The 23,106-nt window shown below is 41.7% G+C and overlaps 1 protein-coding gene across 12 annotated transcripts in view; it reads right to left on the bottom strand.

The window, feature by feature from the left end:
* Window positions 1-23,106, bottom strand: part of camk2b (calcium/calmodulin dependent protein kinase II beta) — a 178,968-nt gene that overhangs the window by 144,146 nt on the left and 11,716 nt on the right. For all 12 annotated transcript variants that reach the window (XM_062960773.1, XM_062960769.1, XM_008116015.3 and 9 more), the window contains exon 2: window positions 5,703-5,797. In XM_062960773.1, coding sequence (XP_062816843.1) covers window positions 5,703-5,797 — 95 coding nt within the window. The remainder of the gene's footprint in view (window positions 1-5,702; window positions 5,798-23,106) is intronic.

The raw sequence follows: 23,106 nt of genomic DNA, 5'->3' as shown, positions 1-23,106 counted from the left end.
TGATCTACACTGTAGAACTAATACAGTTTGACACTACTGTGACTGCCATGACTCAATACGATGGAATCCTAGGAATTGTGCTTTTAAAAGGTCTTTGGCCTTCTATGCCAGAGTCCCAATGCCTCACCAAACTACAGGATTTCATAGCAATGGGCTACAACTGTTAAAGTGGTGTCAAACTGCATTAATTCTACAGTGTAGATGCACTGCTGGAGAACCTATAAAAATTGCTAAGATATTGTCTCCACTGACACCCAAAGCCTTTGCCATCTTGCTGTGCCTAATGCTAGAATCGGCAACAAGAAAGTGATGAAACTTTCCCATCCCCTTCTCCCTACAATAAGGAAAGTTTCTAAGCTTGTCTCAGAAATACTAAAGAAGGGAAAAACAGCTATTGCTTGAAGCTCTTCAGTGGCCTTTTTTTCAATCTGCAGTGATTACTGCATTCATGATCTATACCAGCCTAGTGTCCTTTGCAATAAATCACTATGTAACACAATTTTTGTTCCTGGGTTATAAGTGCCATTTCATAATTTGGTTTCTGACATAAAAACATGGAAAAAGTTTATTAAACTGTAAAACTTTGTTTTTGCAGGACATCCTGCAGCACATTTTGCTAGTTTTTCAATGAATATCTCATAGAGTCTCAACCAATTCAACAAATGAAGTTTCTAAAGTATACAACTACTTTCAAATTACCATATATATTTATTTATTTACAGTATTTATATTCCGCCCTTCTCACCTCGAAGGGGACTCAGGGCGGATCACATTATGTACATATAGGGCAAACATTCAATGCCCATAAACACATCGAACCGAGACAGAGACAGAGACAGACAGACAGACAGACAGACGCAGAGGCAATTTAACCTTCTCCTGAGGGGATGTTCCATTCTGGCCACAGGGGGGAGCAGCTGCTTCATCATCCACTCTGACGGCACTTCCTCACTTCCTCACTCCAACGTTGTAAATTAGTTAAACTTGCCTCCCCACTTTTATAAGTGGTACCTTATTTCCTACTTGATAGATACAACTACCTTTCCGGTTGCTAGGTGAGCAATGAGCAGGGGCTATATTTTATTTTTAATTAACGGGTGCTCACCCCGCCACTGGCTGGCCTCGAACTCATGACCTCATGGTCAGAGTGATTTATTGCAGCAGCTGCTTACCAGCCTGCGCCACAGCCCGGCTCGAGTATAAGCCGACCCAAATATAAGCTGAGGCACCTAAATTTACCACAAAAAACTGGGAAAACATTGACTCCAGTATAAGCCAAGGGTGGTAAATTTCAGAAATAAAATAGATACCAATAAAATTACATTAATTGAGGCATCAGTCGGTTAAATGTTTTTGAATATTTACATAAAGCTCAAATTTAAGATAAGACTGTCCAACTCTGATCAAATCATTATTCTCATCTTCTTCAATGTAAATGTGCTTATGTATTCTTTTAATAATAATAGAGTAAAATAAAACATGTAATAATAATAAATACATGAAAATAATACAAGCAATAATAAATATAGTAAAATAATAAAGGCAATAGTAATAATAATAAGATCAGAGTGAAATAATAAATGTATTATTTATAATAGTAAAAATAGAGTAAAATAAATGTAATAGTAGTAACAATAATAGAGAAAAATAATAAATGTAACAATACCAATAATAATAGAGAAAAATAATAAATGTACCATATATTCTCGAGTATAAGCTGACCCAAATATAAGCTAACCAGGACCCTCACCCGAGTATAAGCCGAGGGGGGCTTTTTCAGTCTTAAAAAAAGGGCTGAAAAACGAGGCTTATACTCAAGTATATACAGTAAGTACCACACAATTAAACAGGAATAACACTTTCAAACCAGGAATAGATTATTTTTCCAAATGTTGTTACATAGTGTTATTCTACCTATTATCTCATACTTCCAGGGTGCAACATCATGTCTTGATAGGTAACAGCTAGGTGAGATCATCCAGAGTTTTGGAGTTCGATGCTATCTGTATGCAGATGATGTCCAACTCTATCGCTCTTTTCCACCTACTGCTAAGGAGACTGTCCAGGTCCTGAACTAATGCCTGGCAGCTGTGATGATCTGGATGACGGTGAACATATTCAAATTAAATCCAGACAAGGCAGAGGTACTCCTGATCAGTCAAAAGGCCGAAGAGGGTATAGGGTTATAGCTTGTGCTGGACAGGGTTACGCTTTCCCTAATATCACAGGTTCACAGCTTGAGAGTGATCCTGGATTCATCTCAGAGCCTGGCATCCTGGGTCTCAGTGGTGGCCAGGGCCGACCCAAGGCAATTTTCAAGTGTAGGCGAACAGAATTTTGGCACACACACACCCCCCCCAAACCTTCGGGGTGAGAATGGAATGGAAATGGAAATGGATTTCCAAAAATGGAAATCAAAGATACAGAATGGGGGACGCCTGGCTTGACAGCAATGTGTGCGAAAAAGACCTTGGAGTCCTTGTGGACAACAAGTTAAACATGAGCCAACAATGTGATGCGGCTGCTAAAAAAGCCAACGGGATTCTGGCCTGCATCAATAGGGGAATAGCATCTAGATCCAGGGAAGTCATGGTACCCCTCTATTCTGCCTTGGTCAGACCACACCTGGAATACTGTGTCCAATTTTGGGCACCACAGTTGAAGGGAGATGTTGACAAGCTGGAAAACGTCCAGAGGAGGGCGACTAAAATGATTAAGGGTCTGGAGAACAAGCCCTATGAGGAGCGGCTTAAAGAGCTGGGCATGTTTAGCCTGCAGAAGAGAAGGCTGAGAGGAGACATGATAGCCATGTACAAATACGTGAAGGGAAGTCATAGGGAGGAGGGAGCAAGCTTGTTTTCTGCTGCCCTGCAGACAAGGACACGGAACAATGGCTTCAAACTACAGGAAAGGAGATTCCACCTGGACATCAGGAAGAACTTCCTCACTGTGAGGGTGTTCGACAGTGGAACTCTCTCCCCGGGGCCGTGGTGGAGGCTCCTTCTTTGGAGGCTTTTAAGCAGAGGCTGGATGGCCATCTGTCGGGGGTGCTTTGAATGCGATTTCCTGCTTCTTAGCAGGGGGTTGGACTGGATGGCCCATGTGGTCTCTTCCAACTCTACTATTCTATGATTCTATGATTCTAAGGGAGGACACAAGTATGGGAAATAAATAAATAAATAAAACCAGGACAGTAAAAAAGAACACTCAAAAACAGGGGAATTCCAGACATGAAACAATCAGGGCCAGCTAACACCTCCCAACAAAGGATCCCCCCAGGCAGGAAGCAGCCAGGTTTTGAAGCTGCAAGGCCAGTCAAAGCTAATCAAGGTGGCCAACTGCAACATCCACACTTGCCTCAGACAGACAAAAGTTCTTTGAGTTCTTTCTCCTAACCTTGACATTCCATAGATATACAAACCCCACTTGCCTAGTTTCCAACAGACCTCACAACTTCTGAGGATGCCTGCCACAAATGTGGGTGAAACATCAAGAGAGAATGCTTTTGGAATGTGGCCATAAAGCCTGGAAAACTCATAGCAACACAACAATCCAATACTCTGCTTAAAAGCCTTCAGAGATATAAGCCCCATCTACACTACCATAAAAAAGCCAGATTATCAGCTTTGAACTGGATTATATATGGCAGTGTAGATGTATATAATCCAGATCAATGAAGTTAATGTTGATTATCTGCTTTGATGATCTGGATTACATGGCAGTATAGAAAGGGGCCATAAACTCCTACTACACTAAGGCCCTTCCACACAGCAGAATAAAATCCCACATTTTCTGCTTTGAACTGGATTATATGGCAGTGTCGACTCAGATAACCCAGTTCAAAGCAGATATTTTGGGATTTTCTGCCTTGATCTTCTGGGTTAGATGGCTGTGTGGAAGGGCCCTAAGACAACATATCCCACTGTTAAGCAGTTCTCATTGTCAGGAAGCCCCTGGCAAAGCTTTCCATCTGTCTTACTTTGCACAGAGGCACCCCAAAAGAAAGCACACCCAGCAAGCCCTTTCCTCCAATCTTCCCCTAGATATTCCCTAACCCATCCCTCCTCACTTGTTCCACCCCCCCCCCAAAAAAAAAGCATCCTAGCAAAACCTCCTTGTCCTTCTCACTGAGACACTGCAAAAGCAAGCACCGCAAACCAATCCCTCCCTACTTCTTAGAGGGGCCCCCCAAAAGCAAGCCCTCCAAAACCATTTCCCCACAGTCCCCCCACCCGGCTCAACTTGGCCCTCTGGAAGCGGCTCATCCGCAGGTTGTGAACAAAGGGGTTGGGCCTCTTGGCGGGGTCCTCCTCCTTGGGGGGCGCCTGGCTTGACCCAACTTCCACCCTCGGAAGGCGGGCCCAGTGCTGGGGTGGAAGGCCCAGGCGGGCGCAGGCTGAACAAGGCCCGAAGGAGAAGGAGGCGGGGGGGTGGTGCCATCCTCCCAGGGGCCTCAACCGCGCCCCCCGGGACGATGGCGCCACAGGCAAGCACCTACTTGGACCGACTCTGGTAGTGGCCGGGGAGCTTTTGCACAATTAAAACTTGTGTGCCAGCTGCACCCATACATTGGGAAGTCAGACTTGGCCATGGTTGTCCACACTCTTGTTACATCTTGAATAGACTACTACAACATGCTCTATGTAGGATTGCCTTTGTAGACTGTTCGGCAGCTCCAAGTAGTACAATGGGCAGCAGCCAGATTGCTCATTGGAGTGGTGTACAGGGAACATACAACCCCCCTGCTGCATCAGCTCAACTGGTTGTCAATTCAAAGTGCTGACTTTAGCCTATAAAGCCCTAAATGGTTCAGCTTACCTGTCCGAACGTATATCCCCCTATGAACCAGGCCAGGCGTTAAGATCTTCTGGGGAGGCCCTGCTCTCAGTCCCACCTCCTTTGCACGTGTGGCTGGTGGGAACGAGGGACAGGGCCTTCTCAGTGGTGACTCTGACATTAAATCAGTCTCCTCCCTCCTGTCATTTAGAAAGAAAGTCAAAACTTGGCTATGGAACCAAGCGTTTGGAGAATAGTTACAGTGCAATATGCAGCTAAAAAAATAATGTGATTGGAATGGCTTTTGGACTATGATTTCAGGACGATGTGCTATGTTTTTAACTGTTTATTTAAATGTACAGTAGAGTCTCACTTATCCAAGCTAAACGGGCCGGCAGAAGCTTGGATAAGCAAATATTTTGGATAATAAGGAGGGATTAAGAAAAAGCCTATTAAACATCAAATTAGGTTATGATTTTACAAATTAAGCACCCAAACATTATGTTATACAACAAATTTGACAGAAAAAGTAGTTCAATACGCAAAAATGTTATGTTGTAATTACTGTATTTACCAATTTAGCACCAAAATATCACGATACATTGAAAACATTGACTACAAAAATGGCTTGGATAATCCAGAAGCTTGGATAAGCGAGGCTTGGATAAGTGAGACTCTACTGTATTTATATATTTCTGTTTTATTATTTTAATGTACAATGTATACAGTATGTTTTTATGTGGCACAATTATTGTCAATTTGGAAACTGCCCTGAGTCCCTTTCGGGGTTGAGATAGACTGAGGTAAAAAATACAGTAAATAAATAGATCCAACTAGTGGCTGTCATAAGCAAGGAGGCTGCTATCAGAGAACTAGCCTGTAACAGAAGATGTTAAAGTTTACTACACAGAGAAAATGGAGCCTACCTCTTGCTGAGAGCTTCTTAGTATTGATAATCTTGGCTGCATATTCATGTCCAGTGCAGAGTTTGACACAGCGTCGCACAACGGAAAAAGCCCCTCTGAAGAAAGGGCATCAGAAAGAGAAAAGGAGAAAGGAGAGATTAATGTTTGCACTTGGGGGAAAAATTGGTTAACAGATGCACAGCAATACAATATATCTTTTTACAAATTAAAAACATAAAAGCACACATATATCAATATGTTTACTTATCCCATTCTTTATGCAGAAGGGGTCCCAATATGGTTGACAATTTTAAGCCTGAGTCTCTGTCCTCAAGCTTAAAATTGAAAACATAGAAGAGGCGGCAATAGAGGAAGGACAAAGCAAGCTCAGGAAGCAGTCTTGAAAGTTTCAGTTCTGATCACGACAAAGGCTCCATCTACACTGAAAACAAAATGGAGTTCAAAGTATACATTTTTATATGTATTTTAATGGCATTCTGCTTTATCTTTTTAAATGATATTGTACCCTGCTTTAGGACAGAAGGTGAGGTGGGTAATAATAACTGTAAACTGTTTAATGCAAAATCATACCATAAATATAGTAAAAATCAATATAATCATACACCTTTGTTACTATTGTGTACATTTATTTATTTATTTGCAGTATTTATATTCCGCCCTTCTCACCCCGAAGGGGACTCAGGGCGGATCACATTATATACACACAGGGCAAACATTCAATGCCCATAAACACATCAAACAGAGACCGAGACAGACAGACGCAGAGGCAATTTAACCTTCTCCTGAGGGGATGTTCGATTCTGGCCACAGGGGGGAGCAGCTGCTTCATCATCCACTCTGACAGCACTTCCTCATTCCAGGTCGTAAATTAGTTAACCTTGCCTCCCCACTTTTTTTATAAGTGGTACCTTATTTCCTACTTGATAGAAGCAACTATCTTTTGGGTTGCTAGGTCAGCAACGAGCAGGGGCTATTTTTTATTTTTAATTGATGGGTGCTCACCCCGCCTGAGGCTGGCCTCGAACTCATGACCTCATGGTCAGAGTGATTTATTGCAGCTGCTCAACAGCCTGCACCACAGCCCGGCCCCTCAAGTTGTTCCTGACCTATGGCAAACATATAATAAAGTTTTATTGGAAATATTTGTTTAAAAGAGTTTGCTTTGCCTTCCTCCAGGCTGAGAGAGCATGATTTGCCCAAGGTCATCCAGCGACTTTCCATGACTGAATGAGGATTTGAACCCTGCTCTCCAGAGTTGTAGTCCAATGCTCAAACCCCTACACCTTGCTGACTCTCAGTCATAACCCTTACCATCAAAAATCAACAAAATATCAGAAGCAATTTAAGAAGACATTTGTAAAACTTGATCTTAATTCCAATGCAATACAATTTGAATATCTGTCACAGATGGATCCTCTTCCATGGGAATGGGAACCTGAAAAGCCAAGGCATGCATCTTGAAGTCTCCCAGAAAATTCTTGTAAAAACAAGCAGCAACTTATTCCTTAGCAACTCTAACCAAAATTGGAACGCCACTTCATATGAACACTAGGTGAAGCTAGCGATAAAAGCTCTCCAACAAGCTTGTATATATTCACAAAGCAATGCAATGCTTCTTCTTTACTTCCTTGTCCATTTCCTAATCTACTGCTAGCTGACTCCCACACGGGCTTCCTATTGATGTTAAAAAAAACATGGGCCCTGAAGCATCCTGCAGGAGAGAGGCTACAACATTGAAACACTGGGCCAAACAAAACATAAAAGATCATTTGTGCACATACCAAACATGCTGGAGAGGAGCATCCCCATGAGTATTTACCCTTCCAGACACAACAGCAATCGAGAACAAATTCAAATTGGCCTCAGGGTCTTTGCTTCACAACTTTCATGGAAAGTTGTAGATCAGTGCTTCTTAAATTGTGCTCCTCCAGGTGTTTTGGACTTCAGCTCCCAAAAATCCCAGCCAGCTCACAAGATGTTAGGAATTGAGAGAACTAAAGTCCTAAACATCTGGAGGAGCACTGTTTGATAAAATCTGCTCAGGGTTATTCTTCACTGATTGATATTTTATTCAGCACATAAGATGGGCCAAGGGCAAAATTTACATTGGCTCTAAAACAGCAAACTACCTTAAGCTGGTCCTACTCTTATAAATTTACTGACAGATTGTATACATCTTACATTTTACCAGCATGCTAATATATATATATATATATATATATATATATATATATATATATCTATCTATCTATCTATCTATCTATCTATCTATCTATCTATCTATCTATCTATCAATGTGCACCCTCAAGTAACCTTGTTTACGGGCCTAGGTAAGGTAAAGGGTAAAGGTTTTCCTCTGACGTTAAGTCCAGTCTCACGTGACCAACTCTAGGCCTAACTCTACCACATTTCTATAGGAGGCTTAAAATCAGCAGTTAAAGAACTAGAAATGGTAGATCTTTCACCACTAGTAGAGCGTTATCTGAAAGCCGTGATGTGTGTTATTTTTATAATCAAATGAAGTGTTGGAAAAACTGGGAATTGCCACCAGTTCCAGCTTAGAATATCCTGAGAAATCATCACATTTTCAGAAGTGCTGAAAAATAGTATGGGAACCCAAAACTGTTTTAATTAACACCTTTCAAGTCAATGTATCATCTTCCATTTCAGTTGCCTCAAACTCCATTTCTAGAGACTAGAAACCAAAGTGAAGAAAAAAGAAAGGAATTAGATGGAGTCAAACCTTGCATGTAGGCAAAAGCAACAGATGCTAGAAAAGTGTTCTATTCGTTTGCTGTTTTCACTTCTAATATTTAACCACAATAACTTTATTTTAATCATTCTTACACACAATCATATACACATCTAGGTAAATTGGTACATGACTGGACCCTAAAAGAGGGAAAGACAGGCTATATACCTGTAACTGTAGTTCTTTACGTAGTCGTCTGTGAACTCAAACAGGGACCAAACCTGTTCAGGTTAAGTTTTCCCCTTGACATTAAGTCTAGTTGTGTCCGATTCTGGAAGTTGGTGCTCATCTCCATTTCTACGGTGTTATCCATAGAAATAAGTCATGTGGCCGGTATGACTGCATGGAGTGCCGTTATCTTCCTGCCGGAGCGGTACCTATTGATCTACGGACATTTTAATGTTTTTGAACTGCTATGTTGGCAGAAGGTGGGGCTAACAGCGGGAGCTCACCCCTGCTCCCCGGATTCTCAGAGGCAATATACAGCACCCTTCCCAAATAAACCTCCAGTTCCATGGACACCACAACAGAGGCATCCAAAGAGCCAAAGAAAGCAGAATTGAGGGGGGGGGTCGAGTTTAGCTCATATTGATAAACATATCCATATCTTTTTTTGGCACACCTCTTCCAGAGACGCAGGAAACAAGTAGAAAGCACATACAATAACCAGAACATAATCATCATCATCATCATCATCATCATTTAATTACTTATTAATCGCCCTCCATCCAAGATGCTCTAGGCGATTTACAAGATAAAATTGTAAAGGATAAAAATACATACATACAAATATTGATAAAATTAACATAGATTAAAAGCTCTAGTAAAGAGCCAGGTCTTAAGTGCTAGGGTAAAAGGACCTAACTCTCATATAGGGCGGCAAGGCATTCCATAAGGCAGGGGCAGAAATAGAAAAAGCTCTGCGTCTGGTCCTTTCCAAGTGCACTTCTCTAGGACCCGGTACATAAAGAAAGTCGCGTTGGGATAATGATAAAAATATGACTGTAGGAAGGCATGCCACTGCCACTGATTTCAACTGTCTTACCTTGCCAAATTTCAACTGACTGAGACTGTAAAGTGTTCCTTTTAAGAAGCTAAAAGAATTAAAATCACTACCATAGCAAAAAGGAAGGTTGTTTATCTTTCAGTCTTCTGTTCCATTTAAGGAGAGGGCTATAACTATTACACATCTTGCCAGTTCTCAGTGGCCATGAAAGGAAGGGATGCAACTGTGCGCACAGTGAAAGGTCTGCCTTCCTGAGCATCAGCAGTTGGAAAGAGGAAAGAAATGAAGAGCAAAAGAGGAAGTATTCTTGTTGGAAATAGAAAGCCAAGTAACCTTCATTCACATCCCTATAAGCAAAAGGAAGAATGAAAGAGAAACTTCCTATCTGGGCAGGGAGTCTTGTCATGGTAACTCTGAATCATTCTTATTATAACTCTTAACACCTACTGATTCACAGAAGTGAACAAACATAAGGATCCAACACAACCAAGTTTCCCATCTGTTGATTTGTTCTTCCATCCCAAGACAAGTGGGCTCATGTTGATCCCTGTCGAACAGTTATAGCTATCCCTGCAGAAAGTTGGCCCATTTATCTTGCAGTTGATTCCATTGTGCCTTATTTGGGGAAGGGTGTAGTAGTTGAATTGGCCTCACCCTCGTGTTTTAGCATGCGGTGCCTCTTCCTGCCAAGTAATCTGCCATGCCCTGTTAGCCCTGGATTCCTGGATGGCTAAGACTTTCCCAAAACAGTTACCTTGTCGGCACTCAATTTCCAATGGCCACTTTCCCTTGAAATGGTCAATCACCTTTTATCTAACTCCTATTTACTGAGTTCCAGCTTGTGATCCAGCATAGTCCATTACCACAAGCCACCTCTCACCATCATAGACTCGCAGCTAGAACAGCAGGTTAAACCACCAGCTACAGAAGATCTTGCCAAATGGAAGGTTGATAGTTCAAACCATGGGCAGGGTAAGCTCCTGCCGTCAGCCTAGCTTCTGCCTACCTAGCAGTTCGAAAATAGCAATGTGAATAGATAAATAGGTACCGCTTTAGCAGGAAGGTAAAAGGCATCCCTGAAACACATGCTGCCGATTCGATCAACAGGCTCCTCAGTGTGGAAGAATAGAACAACAGCACCTCCCCATGGCCGGGTCGAGAACAGCCGCCAGATGCCGGAAATGAAAGAAGGAAGCCTGCCTCTGTTTATGTATGGTCTTGTCTCTTTCAATTGGATAATGGCATTGAATGTTTGCCATATACAGTAGAGTCTCACTTATCCAACATAAACGGGCTGGCAGAATGTTGGATAAGCGAAAATGTTGGATAATAAGGAGGGATTAAGGAAAATCCTATTATATATCAAATTATATTACGATTTTACAAATTAAGTACCAAAACATCATGTTTTACAACAAATAGACAGAAAAAGTAGTTCAATACGTGGTAACATTATGTAGTAATTACTGTATTTATGAGTTTAGCACCAAAACATTGCAATGTATTGAAAACACTGACTACAAAAACATTGGCTACTAACAAATTGACTATAAACGAAGATAGAATTGCATACAACGAAGCTGCAGTAACAACACTGTCGGAAATTTAAAGTGTAAAAAGTTCAATCCTTGCTGCCTAGAGAAGCAGTTGTGGAGCCAGGCAGGAGGCAGACTGCGCTAGATAATCCAGAATGTTGGATAAGCGAATGTTGTATAAGTGGGACTCTACTGTATATGTATCTGTAATCCACTCTTGAGTCCCCTTGGGCAGATAGAGCGAAATATAAATGAAGTACAGTAGAGTCTCACTTATCCAACATAAACGGGCCGGCAGAAAGTTGGATAAGTGAATATGTTGGATAATAAAAAGGCATTAAGGAAAAGCCTATTCAATATCAAATTAGGTTATGATTTTACAAATTAAGCACCAAAACATCATGTTAGACAACAAATTTGACAGAAAAGGTAGTTCAATATGCAGTAATACTATGTAGTAATTACTGTATTTATGAATTTAGCATCAAAATATCACGATATATTGAAAACATTGACTACAAAAATGTGTTGGATAATCCAGAACGATGGATAAGCAAGTGTTGGATAAGTGAGACTCTATTGTATATTTATATTTTTACTTACAGTAGAGTCTCGCTTATCCAACCTTCACATATCCAATGTTCTGTATTATCCAACACAGTCTGCCTTTTAGTAGTCAGTGTTTTTGTAGTCAATCTTTTCAATAAATTGTGATGTTTTGGTGCTAAATTCATAAATACAGTAATTGCTACATAACATTGCTGTGTATTGAACTGCTTTTACTGTCAAATTTGTTGTAAAACATAATGTTTTGGTGCTTAATTTGTAAAATCATAATTTAATTTGATGTTTAATAGGCTTTTCCTTAATCCCTTCTTATTATCCAACATATTCGCTTATCCAACCTTCTGCCGGCCTGTTTATGTTGGATAAGTGAGACTCTACTGTATATTTATATTTTACTTATTTATAGCTTTAAGAATTATATCCACTTCTCTTCAAATAAAAAATAATGGCCAATGCATAAAACAATAAAGCACGAAATCCTCAACAACAAAACTATGCAGCCGGAAGTAACAGAGTAATCAGCAAAATCCATTAAAAAGTGGCAACCAGCTTCTACCAAAAGCTTTGAAGAAGAGAAATGTCTGAATGTGTGGCTTTTATCAGCAAAGCCAATACTTAATTGCTATGCAGTTTAATGCACTTGAGGAACAATGTGGCAAAGGGCAACGGAGCATTTTCTGAGACACCTGGAAGAGCTTAGGTGAAGATGATATGTGTCAGTAAAGCATCCTCCAGTATTACAAGGAAAGTTCACTCAGCACCTGGCATAGTGCAGAATTCAAGGGGCAACTGTATATTTCAGGCACCACTGAGCTCAGACTCATTATAATTTAGAACCAACTCAAGAATAAGACAGATGCCAGGCATGTCGTTTCTCTTCCTTGCCCCAAATATATACCAAATATAGGAGTTAACATTCCTCTCAGTTAACAGGTATGATAGATAAATGCAAGGATATGCAAACTGGCAACATTTCCTCTTCTACTTTAACAGCAGTAGTTTTGAAAGCCAGCTAACACATCTGGAATCCAGATAATCACAATCACACAATGCAAAAGTGATTAATTAATGGCCACATTCACTGGCTATGCTGAATTGCTTTGGATATTCAGCTCAAAGAGGGCTGGGTCAGATTTAGTGGATTATATATTTAAAAGCTGGCATCAGCAAAGTGCAATCTTATGGATGTTGTTGAACAGCAACTCCCAGAAGTTCTGGCCAGCAAAACCTAAAGTGAAAAGCACTTGGAAATACAATTCAGCAACATTTAGTTATTTAAAGAGTAACAGGTTCACATAGCCCACACAAACCATCTTGACTACATCAGAACTTATTGGAATATATGGCACACAGAACTGCACCTGTGCCTATTATTAACCTTGAGAAATTAGAAACATCTGTTATAAAGTAGAACACTGGGAGACCTCGATGATACATTACATTTTGAGAACCTGATTTGTGATTGTCCTGAACAAAAACCAGAAGCAGCTGTGCCAAATAGTTTTAAAAATCTACCCCTCCTCTCCCAAAACAAGATTATATGGAATTATTATTGCATATATTAAGCAACATGTCCCAGTGAGGCATGAGCAGGTATCATGTCCTGCTCCAGATGTTGCTGAACTGCAGTCTCAGCAACCATAGCTTAGCTTGGTCAGTGATGAAGACTGCTGAGAGTTGCAATTCAATGACATAAGGACATAAGGTTTGCTATGTATGTAAACAGTTTTGTTTTAATCCTTACTATTTCAGGAAGAGCTGGAAAATAATAATCTGGAATTATTATTAAATTAAAGGTTTTCACCCAGAGGTTTTGGAGTTCAACTCCCAGTAGTCTTTACCAGTATGGCCAATGGTCAATTCTGGGTGCTGAAGACCAAAGGTTGAGAACTCCTGATGTCAACAGTAGTGATGATTTCTCTGATTCATTAAATACATTTTATGTTCCGAAGTCCAAAACCTAACTAAATGAGGGCAAGAAGCACACAAAATATAGGGAATTTATTTTTCAACCATACTGGGGAACAGTGTAAAAAGCTGTTCTGTAAACTGTTGCTGAAAAAGATACTCTCCCAAGCTTTGTATTAACTGGGTTGCTGTGAGGTTTCCTGGCTGTATGGACATGTTCCAGAAGCATTCTCTCCTCACATTTCACCCATATCTATGGTAGGCATCCTCAGAAGTTGTGAAGTCTGATGGAAATTAGGAAAGTGGGGTTTATATATCTGTGGAAAGTCCAGGGTGGGAGAAAGGACTCTTGCCTGTTCGATGCAAGTGTGAATGTTGCAATTGGCTATTCAATTATTAGCATTGAATAGCCTTGAAGTTTCAAAGTCTGACTGCTTCCTGCCTAGGGGAGTCCTTTGTTGGGAGGTGTTAGCTGGCCCTGATTGTGTCATGTCTAGAATTCCCCTGTTTTCAGAGTGTTGTTCTTTATTTACTGTCCTGATTTTAGTTTTTAATACTGGTATCCAGATTTTGTTCATTTTCATGGTTTCCTCCTTTCTGTTGAAATTGTCTACATGTTTGTGGATGTCAATGGCTTCCCTGTGTAGTCTGACATGGTGGTTGTTAGAGTGGTCCAGCATTTCTGTGTTGGACTGCACAGAAAGGCCATGAAAGCCTTCGACCACACTTTGTATTAACTATCCAAAGTCCTGAAAAAGAGTGCAAATATGTTTTGTAGTATGGCTTTAAAATCCATTGGAGACACTGATCCTCTGAGTAGTTCCCGCCATAGAGAGCTGTACTTTCTTTTCCACCAGTCTTCTTTTCCTGCTGTATGGAGGTATCATGCAGTAGGTGAAGACACTGGGAATATCAAGGCATCCCCCAGCTTTGATATTGCTATCAAAAATCCCTCAGGTAAACCTAAACATGATGAAGAACGAGCGCCACTGTCCCTCTCCTCTCCCCACCTCCCCTCCAGCAAAGGGTCTTCCTTCAGAAGGGCATGGGAAAGCCATGGTCCTGGAGACTGACATCACAGGACGTTGCCATGAAAACAATAGGTGTCCCGGACAGATAATGGGGAGGCTTATTGCCAGGCAGGATCAAAGGACAAAGCAGCTGCGAGCAGGAGAACTACGAGAGGATAAACAAGAGGAGGACACGGAGCATGGAATAAATCCTGAAGACACGGAGGAGGAGGAGGCTCTTTGGGTGGCACTCGAACAAACCACCTCCTGACATCTGAAACTGGCAGCCTGTCATCTAGGAATTTTAGCTTAAGCATGCAGCGCACTCAGTAGAGCAGGCTTTGCCAGAGGACACAGAAAAGGGAAATAATGCAGGACTCCGGAGCTGCCAATTCAGCCAGAACCTATGCCAGGAAGATTCCTGGAGAGCGCAAAACAAACGGACAAGGAGCGAGAGACCTATAGTCCTGGCCCACCGCTGTCTCGGCCCACCTCATGGCCTGGGTGCTGCCGAGATGACAAACGGCCTCGAAGTCCAGAGACAAAACATTTCCTGCAACCGGAGACAATACGCAGCCCACAAACCACAAGGAAAGGGATGTAGCCAAGACGTTCAAAATGGCTCCTCCTGGCTTTTGTCCACTAGGCAATCTGAATAACAAATCTGCTGATTCTTCAGACAGAACCCATCCAAGCGGTTACACTGAGGTTAGGGAGACTGTAAGATGTTCAATTTGTGGTTTGCTATCGCACGGTACAGGAAGTTCTCGGGAATCCCTGCCATCCCATATAGAAGCAGAAGCAGCACCAAACTAGGAAATCACAGGAAGGTATATTGAGAAACACAACAGAGGCAACTCTGAGAAGAACTATAAACAGAGATGGAAAAGCCAAGGAGTGGTGAGCAATACCCTATGCTACAAAGAAAGTAGTTGCATACAACTATGATAGTGAACACAAGGACTCTGATAGGGAGTGATGGGGAGGCTGTATCCAGCTTTTGGGTTCTCAAGTCATGGTCCTGACCCAGACCAGTAGTTCTCAAACTGTTCTTAAGGGAGCCGAGAGGTACTCAGGGGCTCAGTGGGTGCCCTACTTCCTCTGGAGTTTCTGCTATTATGATTATGATTGTTATTATTATTATTTATTATGACACAGAAAACAAGATAGATATGCTGGATTTTGTATCACAAAATCACAAGTTGAACACTTCCCAAGTGTCTAGGACTGTGTGATGAATTTTCGGATGATGTGTGCAGATCCCACTAGGGTGTTGTTGTTGTTGTTATTATTATTATTATTATTATTATTATTATTATTATTATTACAAAGGCTGAAGCCGTGGTGGAAGAATGGGTTAAGCCCTTGTGTTGGCTGGATTGCTGACCTGAATGTTGGCAGTTTGAATCCGCAAGACGGGATGAGGTCCCGTCTGTCAGCTCTAGTTTGTGGGGACATGAGAGAAGCCTCCCAGCAGGATGGTAACACATCCGGGCATCCCCTGGACAACATCTTTGTAGATGGCCAATGATTTCACACCAAAACCAACTTGCAGTATGTTCTCAAGTCTCTTCTTACATGATTTTAAAAATTACAAAGGCCAGATGACCATCTGTTGGGGGTGCTTTAATTGAGTTTTTCCTGTGTGGAAGAGGGACTGGATGGCCCTGGGAGTCTTCACTGAAATGTTAAGTTTATATTGGTTGAAATTGTTCTTCATCTTAAATATTGTATTTATTTATTTTTGCACTGTGTGAATTAGTACACACAAATACTCTCCATCCATCTGCCAGTGGCCCGGCTCATGCGTAATATGTGTGTGTGTGTGTTATAATATATATAAAATATATAATGTAAATATTTCTTGGTGCTCTATGAGAAATTTTTGCTGAAAAAGTTGTCTTAGTTACTTTTAAGAAGAATTCATATGCTGAAGCCACCCACTACTTAGCAGCAGGGCCGTTGTGCCATCTACCATCTCTTAGCTAAAATATATATAGTTACATTCAAAGGAGATCTTAATTATAAACAGCAATGTTCCAGTGACTGTATATAACCGAATGCAAAACAAGAACATTGGGAAGAACTCCCTAACTATGAGAACTGTTCAGCAGCGGAACTCTCTGCCCAGGAGTGTGGTGGAAGCTCCTTCCTTGGACGCTTTTAAACAGAGGCTGGATGGCCATCTGTCGGAGGTGCTTTTTGAATGTGATTTTCCTGCTTCTTGGCCAAATGAGGTTGGACTGGATGGCCCACGAGATCTCTTCCAATTCTATGATTTTATGACTCTAAGAAATAATCATCACATAAATTGCTAAAATCTGAATGCAGCTCGGTTCAGCATGCTGCAGCAGGAAAAGATTCCCTTGCAAAATTGTGCTAAGTATTTAAAATCCAGCCAGTGGCTGGGAAAACATCCCCAGCTTCCTACTGTCTTTGCATCTCCTTTCTTTCCTCTACAATGCTATAAAATGCCCCTTAAATCTTCTGGCCAGAGTCAATCTTCTCTGACTGCCTAAAGCACTTAGAACTATTCCGTCTTCAGAAGAGGTGATTCTGGGTTCCTTTTGTTCATGCTTCATGAGCAAAAAGTACAAAAAAGGGTTTTCTTTCGGAAGGCAGAAGTATTTAAAAGGTCAGGAAAAGGAGGACAATATCCCGCCTCCAAAGAGTTAACACGAGTATTAAATCTTATCCACTTAGGGCACCTCTCAGCAACCACTGAAATGGGTATCCAGAGACATCCAGGGATACCTCTTTCCAGAAAGAATCGCATTCTGCTCAACAGCTGCCACTTTTTCAGAGAGATGCAAAGGAAATCCAGAGGGAGGAGATTAATGGAGCAGCCATCTGCCATAAAACAGTGACAGAGGAGGGTGAGCACCTGGCAGCAGGTCCGACTAGCACTGGAGCAAAGGCAGCATCACCACAGAGCCAGAGATGGCAACGATGACTGTATTCACCCTCCTCATTAAGAGTGCTAGCCCAAGGAATTAATTACGAGCCCAGCCAAAAAAAGGTTGGACTTATGTCCTGCACAAATGATGAAGAACACACAACAGGTGCAGGCAGATGTTAGCACCAAGCTCTCTCTAAGGCAGCAAAACATACTTCCCCAAAATCTCTCAAAAATTTCCATCTCTGACACAATATGGCTATTGTTCTTAAGAGGCAGCCCCATCTTAAGAAAAGCCTGGCAAGGAAATACGGCACTGAAAAACTGTATAAATTGTCCATGGCTATTCTACAGAATCATGTTTGCAACCTTGACTACTGGGACATATTTGCTGTTATTGCACTTGCCTTATCTGCCATATGAAACTTTGTCTCAACATTTAGTCCATTCACTCTCTTTTTTTATATAAAACATGTGTCTCAGAAATTAGGAACACAGGAATCTGTCTTATACAAAACATGTTTGTTTCTTTAACCTAGGATTATTATTATTATTGTGGTGTCGAAGGCTTTCATGGCCAGAATCACTGAATTGCTGGGAATTTTCTGGACCGTATGGCCATGTTTTAGATGCATTCTCTCCTGATGTTTTGCTCACATCTATGGCAGGCTTCCCTAGAGACTGTGAGGTCCCCACAACCTCTGAGGATGTCTGCCATAGATGTGGGTGAAATATCAGGAGATAATGCTTTTGGGATGTGTATGCTGGCCCTGATGGTTTCATGCCTGGAATCTGGCTAGTAAAGGTAAAGGTTTCCCCTGACGTTAAATCCAGTCATGTCTGACTCTGGGGGTTGGTTCCCATCTCCATTTCTAAGCCGAAGAGCTGGCGTTGTCCGTAGACACCTCTAAGGTCATGTGGCTGGCATGACTGCATGGAACGTCGCTACCTTCCTGCCGGAGCGGTACCTATTGATCTACTCACATTTGCATGTTTTCGAACTGCTAGGTTGGCAGAAGCTGGAGCAAACAGCGGGCGCTCACTCCGCTACTAGTATTAAATCTGGCTATTAGTATTAAAAAACAGCAGGACAGTAAATAAAGAACAACACTCAGAAAACAGGGGAATTCAAGGCATGAAACAATCAGTGCCAGCTAACATCTCCCAACAAAGGATTCCCCCAGGCTGGAAGCAGCCAGCTTTGAAGCTGAAAGGCCAGTCAGTGCTAATAAAGCTAGCCAATTGCAACATTTACACTTGCTTCAAACAGACAAAGAGTTTTTTCTCTCACCCTGGACATACCACAGATATATAAATCCCAATTGACTGGTTTTCAACAGACTTCACAACCTCAGATGATGCCTGCCATAGATGTGGGCGAAAGGTCAGGAGAGAATGATTTTGGAACCTGGCCATACAGCCCAGAAAACTCACAGCAACCCAACATAATAATAGTTCCCAGATCATTGGAACCATAGACAGCACAACACAGCTTCCTCATTAGGAAGCCACACAATGCCTAAGAACTTTTCAACATTTTATTTTATTTATTCAAAATATTTAGATCCCACCTTTTAATAAAAACTGCCAATGTGGCTAGCAACTGAATTAGCAGTTGTTGGCAGGAGTGCTTCTTACTTTGTTTATCTTCATTTTCTATAACATCTGAACCCAGTTTTGGAGAACCCAGTCTGAGCCTCAATGACACTCTTGTCATCTGGTTCAGTTGCTCTCAACCATCGGTCCATCGACCAAGTGTAAGACACAGCAGCAGCCTAAATGGGATGCAGCTCATAGCAGTAAAGTTGTTTCCACCAGTGCCTTTATTTATATTTTCAAAAACTATATTATTTATATGCTTTGAGCTTTATTGTTACTAGAGCAGTTCAGTAGCATAATTACAATTTTCCATTACAAATGGTACCGTCATCATCATCATCTCATTATTGGCGTTGCTTGTCCAGTTTCCCAGCAATGTTAGGCCCATGAATGACAAATATAACATAAATATCTGTTAACATGGATAAGTCTTTTTTTGGGTGGGGGGAATGGCTTAGATCCTTCGACAGAATGATTGGGAAGATTGAAATTATGAAAGGTTGAAAAACATCGATGTAGACTAATTTTCTTTGTATAACACTGCCTAAAACAATTCAGAAGTTTTAAGTGCTGCAAAATGTACTTAAGAGAGTTTTGCCCAGAGCCAACATCTCGCATCCTATCATACCAACATGTACTTTCCTTTCTTCTTATGAGTTTGCTTCCAAGTTCAGTTCAAAGTGTAGTTTTTAAATTATCAAAATCTACCTGTCCTTAAATGGACAAAGAAATTTACTTTGTTTCAACGTGAATGAAAATACTGTGAACTCATTCTGTCTTTCAGGATTTTCTGTTGATTTTACTAGTGTTGTGTCTGGCACCACCACTGATCTGGATTCTATCTACTAATGTTGAGTTTTGTTTTTTGAGGTGAGGTTAGTATTGAGCTCTAATCGATCTATATCTATATAATAAAAGTCAGTGTTTCTATGTATGTCTGTGGCAGATTTCCAATTGGCTCCCACTTCCACAGGCCACCACGTCCCCCGCCAATGACAGATCTGGACCAAACCTGGCACACAGAACACCCCCCCCCCATGACTCACTTTACATATTGGTGCAGTTTGGAGGAGGATGTACGATGGAATTGACCTTGATTTTGGGAATCATAGTTCACCAGCATCCAAAGAAACAGCATCCAGAGAAACAGTGACCCCCACCAACAATGGAATGGGACCACACTTGGCACAGAGAAGTCCCATGACCAACTGAACATACCGCAGGGGTTTAAGGTAATTGGCCTTGATGTTGGGAGTTGTAGTTCACCTGCATCCAGATGATGGATCTGAACCAAACTTGGCACACAGACGTACATGCCCAACTGTGAATACTGGCAGGGTTTGGGGATGGTTGCCCTTGGAACCTGGGAGTTGTAGTTTTTCCTTATCTGGAGAGCACTGAACCCAGCCAATGACAGATCTGGACCAAACTTACCTGATATTACCTAACTTCCCAAAACAAACAATACCTTCTTCTAATAACCAGGGCATCACTGGGTCCCCAAGATAATATTATAAAAAAAGGAAATAATAATAACAATAATACTAATGACAACAACAATGCAATGGTCTCTAGAATTATTATACAAATAGAGCCATCAGTGTGGCCATTATACTGTAGTTTCCACTGTGCAATTGTATAACTACAGGGTGCTATGGGGCTCCTTGCTCAAAGGATACTCCCATTGTGTGTCAGGACACTTAATAGAACACCTCAACACATATTGTCATAATTTGCTTTAAAAGTTGTGTGTCCTGTCAAGACCATAGCTATGACATCATAAAGTTATAAATCATAACCTCTGATTGCAAGCAACATTTCTAGCAAAAGATTAATGAAACATCAAACTGCATAGCAGTAAAACAAAAAAGAGAGAGAGAATACTTTGGTTAAAGCCCAAGACAAAAAGTCTTGGTTTGGGGCCTGAAGCTTAAGATGGGCATCAAAGAGAAGTAGTGTAACTTTACCCTCATAGAATAGTCTCATTACACAATTGCAATGCTGCACAACCAAAAGCACTCTGGATGATGATGCAACCATGTGCAACCATGTTATCAATATGTAATGATGTTCAGTGCCACCACATGTGTAACTGCCTTAATAAACTTCAACTGAATACAGAAAACACATACCAGACCTCCAAAAACATAATCTACAGAAGTGTAGGTAAAGGTAAAAATAAAGGTTTTCCCCTGACGTCATGTCTGACTCTGGGGGTTGGTGCTCATCTCCATTTCTAAGCTGAAGAGCCGGCGTTGTCCGTAGACACCTCCAAGGTCATGTGGCCAGCATGACTGCATGGAGCGCCGTTACCTTCCCGCCAGAGCGGTACCTATTGATCTACTCACATTGGCATGTTTTTGAACTGCTAGGTTGGCAGGAGCTGGAGCTAACAGCGGCTGCTCACGCCGCTCCCGGGGTTTGAACCTGGGACCTTTCAGTCTCCAGCTCAGTGCTTTAACGCACTTTGCCACCGGGGATCCCTACAGAAGTGTAAGATACCTAAAGGTAACATACAACTGTGTCTGGGATGGAAAATTACATATCTAATTAAATAGGTAAGCCCCTATCACCTAAGTAAAAAACACCTAAAGTCTTCCTTCTCTCCAGAAATTCCATATCCTCAACTCTCACAACTCTGCTTCTCTGTTTTCCAAATATCAAGTGTGTGAAACCTTTGGCTCTCCAGGTTTTAGAGTTACAGTTGCCATAGCCCTTTGCCATTAGCAAAGTTAGTGGGAGCTTCAAAGCTGAAGTCCTAAATATCTGAAAACCTATCCTGTCCTACAGCAATGATAACAACACATATTTGTACATGGCACTTGACAAAAAGGGGAGACAATGCCATATTTACAACCCAGTTCTCCTCCTAGGAGCTCAAAAATGCAAGGACCCCCCCCCCCCCCACACACACACACACAATTCTGTCCTCACACCCAACTTATGAGACATTTAGGACAAGTAATAATGATCAGCCAAGTATCCTGTCTGAGACCCAGTCTACACTGCTATATAATGCAGACCTCACAACCTCTGAGGATGGCTGCCATAGATGTGGGAGAAACATCAGAAGAGAATGCTTCTGGAACATGGCCATACAGTCCGGACAACTCACAGCAACCCAACGTACGGAAACACGAAGGCAAAGCTATCACAAGGTTGGGTTGCTGTGAGTTGTCCGGACTGTATGGCCATGTTCTAGAAGCATTCTCTTCTGATGTTTCTCCCACATCTACGGCAGGCATCCTCAGAGGTTGTGAGGTCTATTGGAAACTAGGCAAGTGGGGTTTGTATATCTGTGGAATGATGTCCAGAGTGGGAGAAAGAACTCTTGTCTGTTTGGGGCAAGTGTGAATGGTGCAACTGGCCACCTTGATTACCACTGAATAGCCTTTCAGCTTCAAAGCCTGGCTGCTACCTGCATGGGGGAGATTTTCTTTGCAATATTTATTCAGAGGGGATTTGCTTATGCCTTTCCTCTCAGGCTGAGAAAATGTGATTTGCCTAAGGTCAAAGTCAAAAGTCTTGTTATTTTTAGGAATTGCTGGCATTTGGGATAGTTTGTGCAGCCGACAGAGGATCCCACAGCAAGAGGCATCGGAACAAGAACTATATCATGTTTGCAACCGTGAAGCCTGTCGTACTGGTTGTGGCCTATTTCTGGCAAGTCCAAGATGGATGGGTTCTGAAAGCAGTGTCAGGGGAGTCCAAAGATGTAGGCCAAAATCACACAAACAGGGAGTAGTTATCTAGGCAAGGACAAATTCAAGACCAGAATCTGCAAGTAGCACAAAGCCTGCAGATTGTGTTCTTGAAAGCCTGAGAGCAGAGGAGAAAGCAGACAGATAGGGACAAAGTGCATTGCATGTAAAACAGAGACACCTCGCATCCAGTAGTTGCCTAAGATTGAGTCTTGTAACTCTGAGCTCTCTGAGCTCTCAATATAAGCAGAGGTTTTCTTTGTGTGGAGGGGATTATTCACAAAGAGTCCTTTACTCATGACGACCTTTCTGCAAGTAGGTAGTACTTTGCATCGCCACTGACCTCACTTCTGTCTTTGGATACCAATGCTCTCAGCAACTGAAGATGAATCAGGTTTGATATACACACAGAATAATGCAGTTTAACTGG

This window comes from Anolis carolinensis, unplaced genomic scaffold (genome assembly GCF_035594765.1).
Source record: "Anolis carolinensis isolate JA03-04 unplaced genomic scaffold, rAnoCar3.1.pri scaffold_8, whole genome shotgun sequence".
NCBI lineage: Eukaryota > Metazoa > Chordata > Lepidosauria > Squamata > Dactyloidae > Anolis > Anolis carolinensis.
This window is presented reverse-complemented; position numbering and strand designations above follow the sequence as displayed.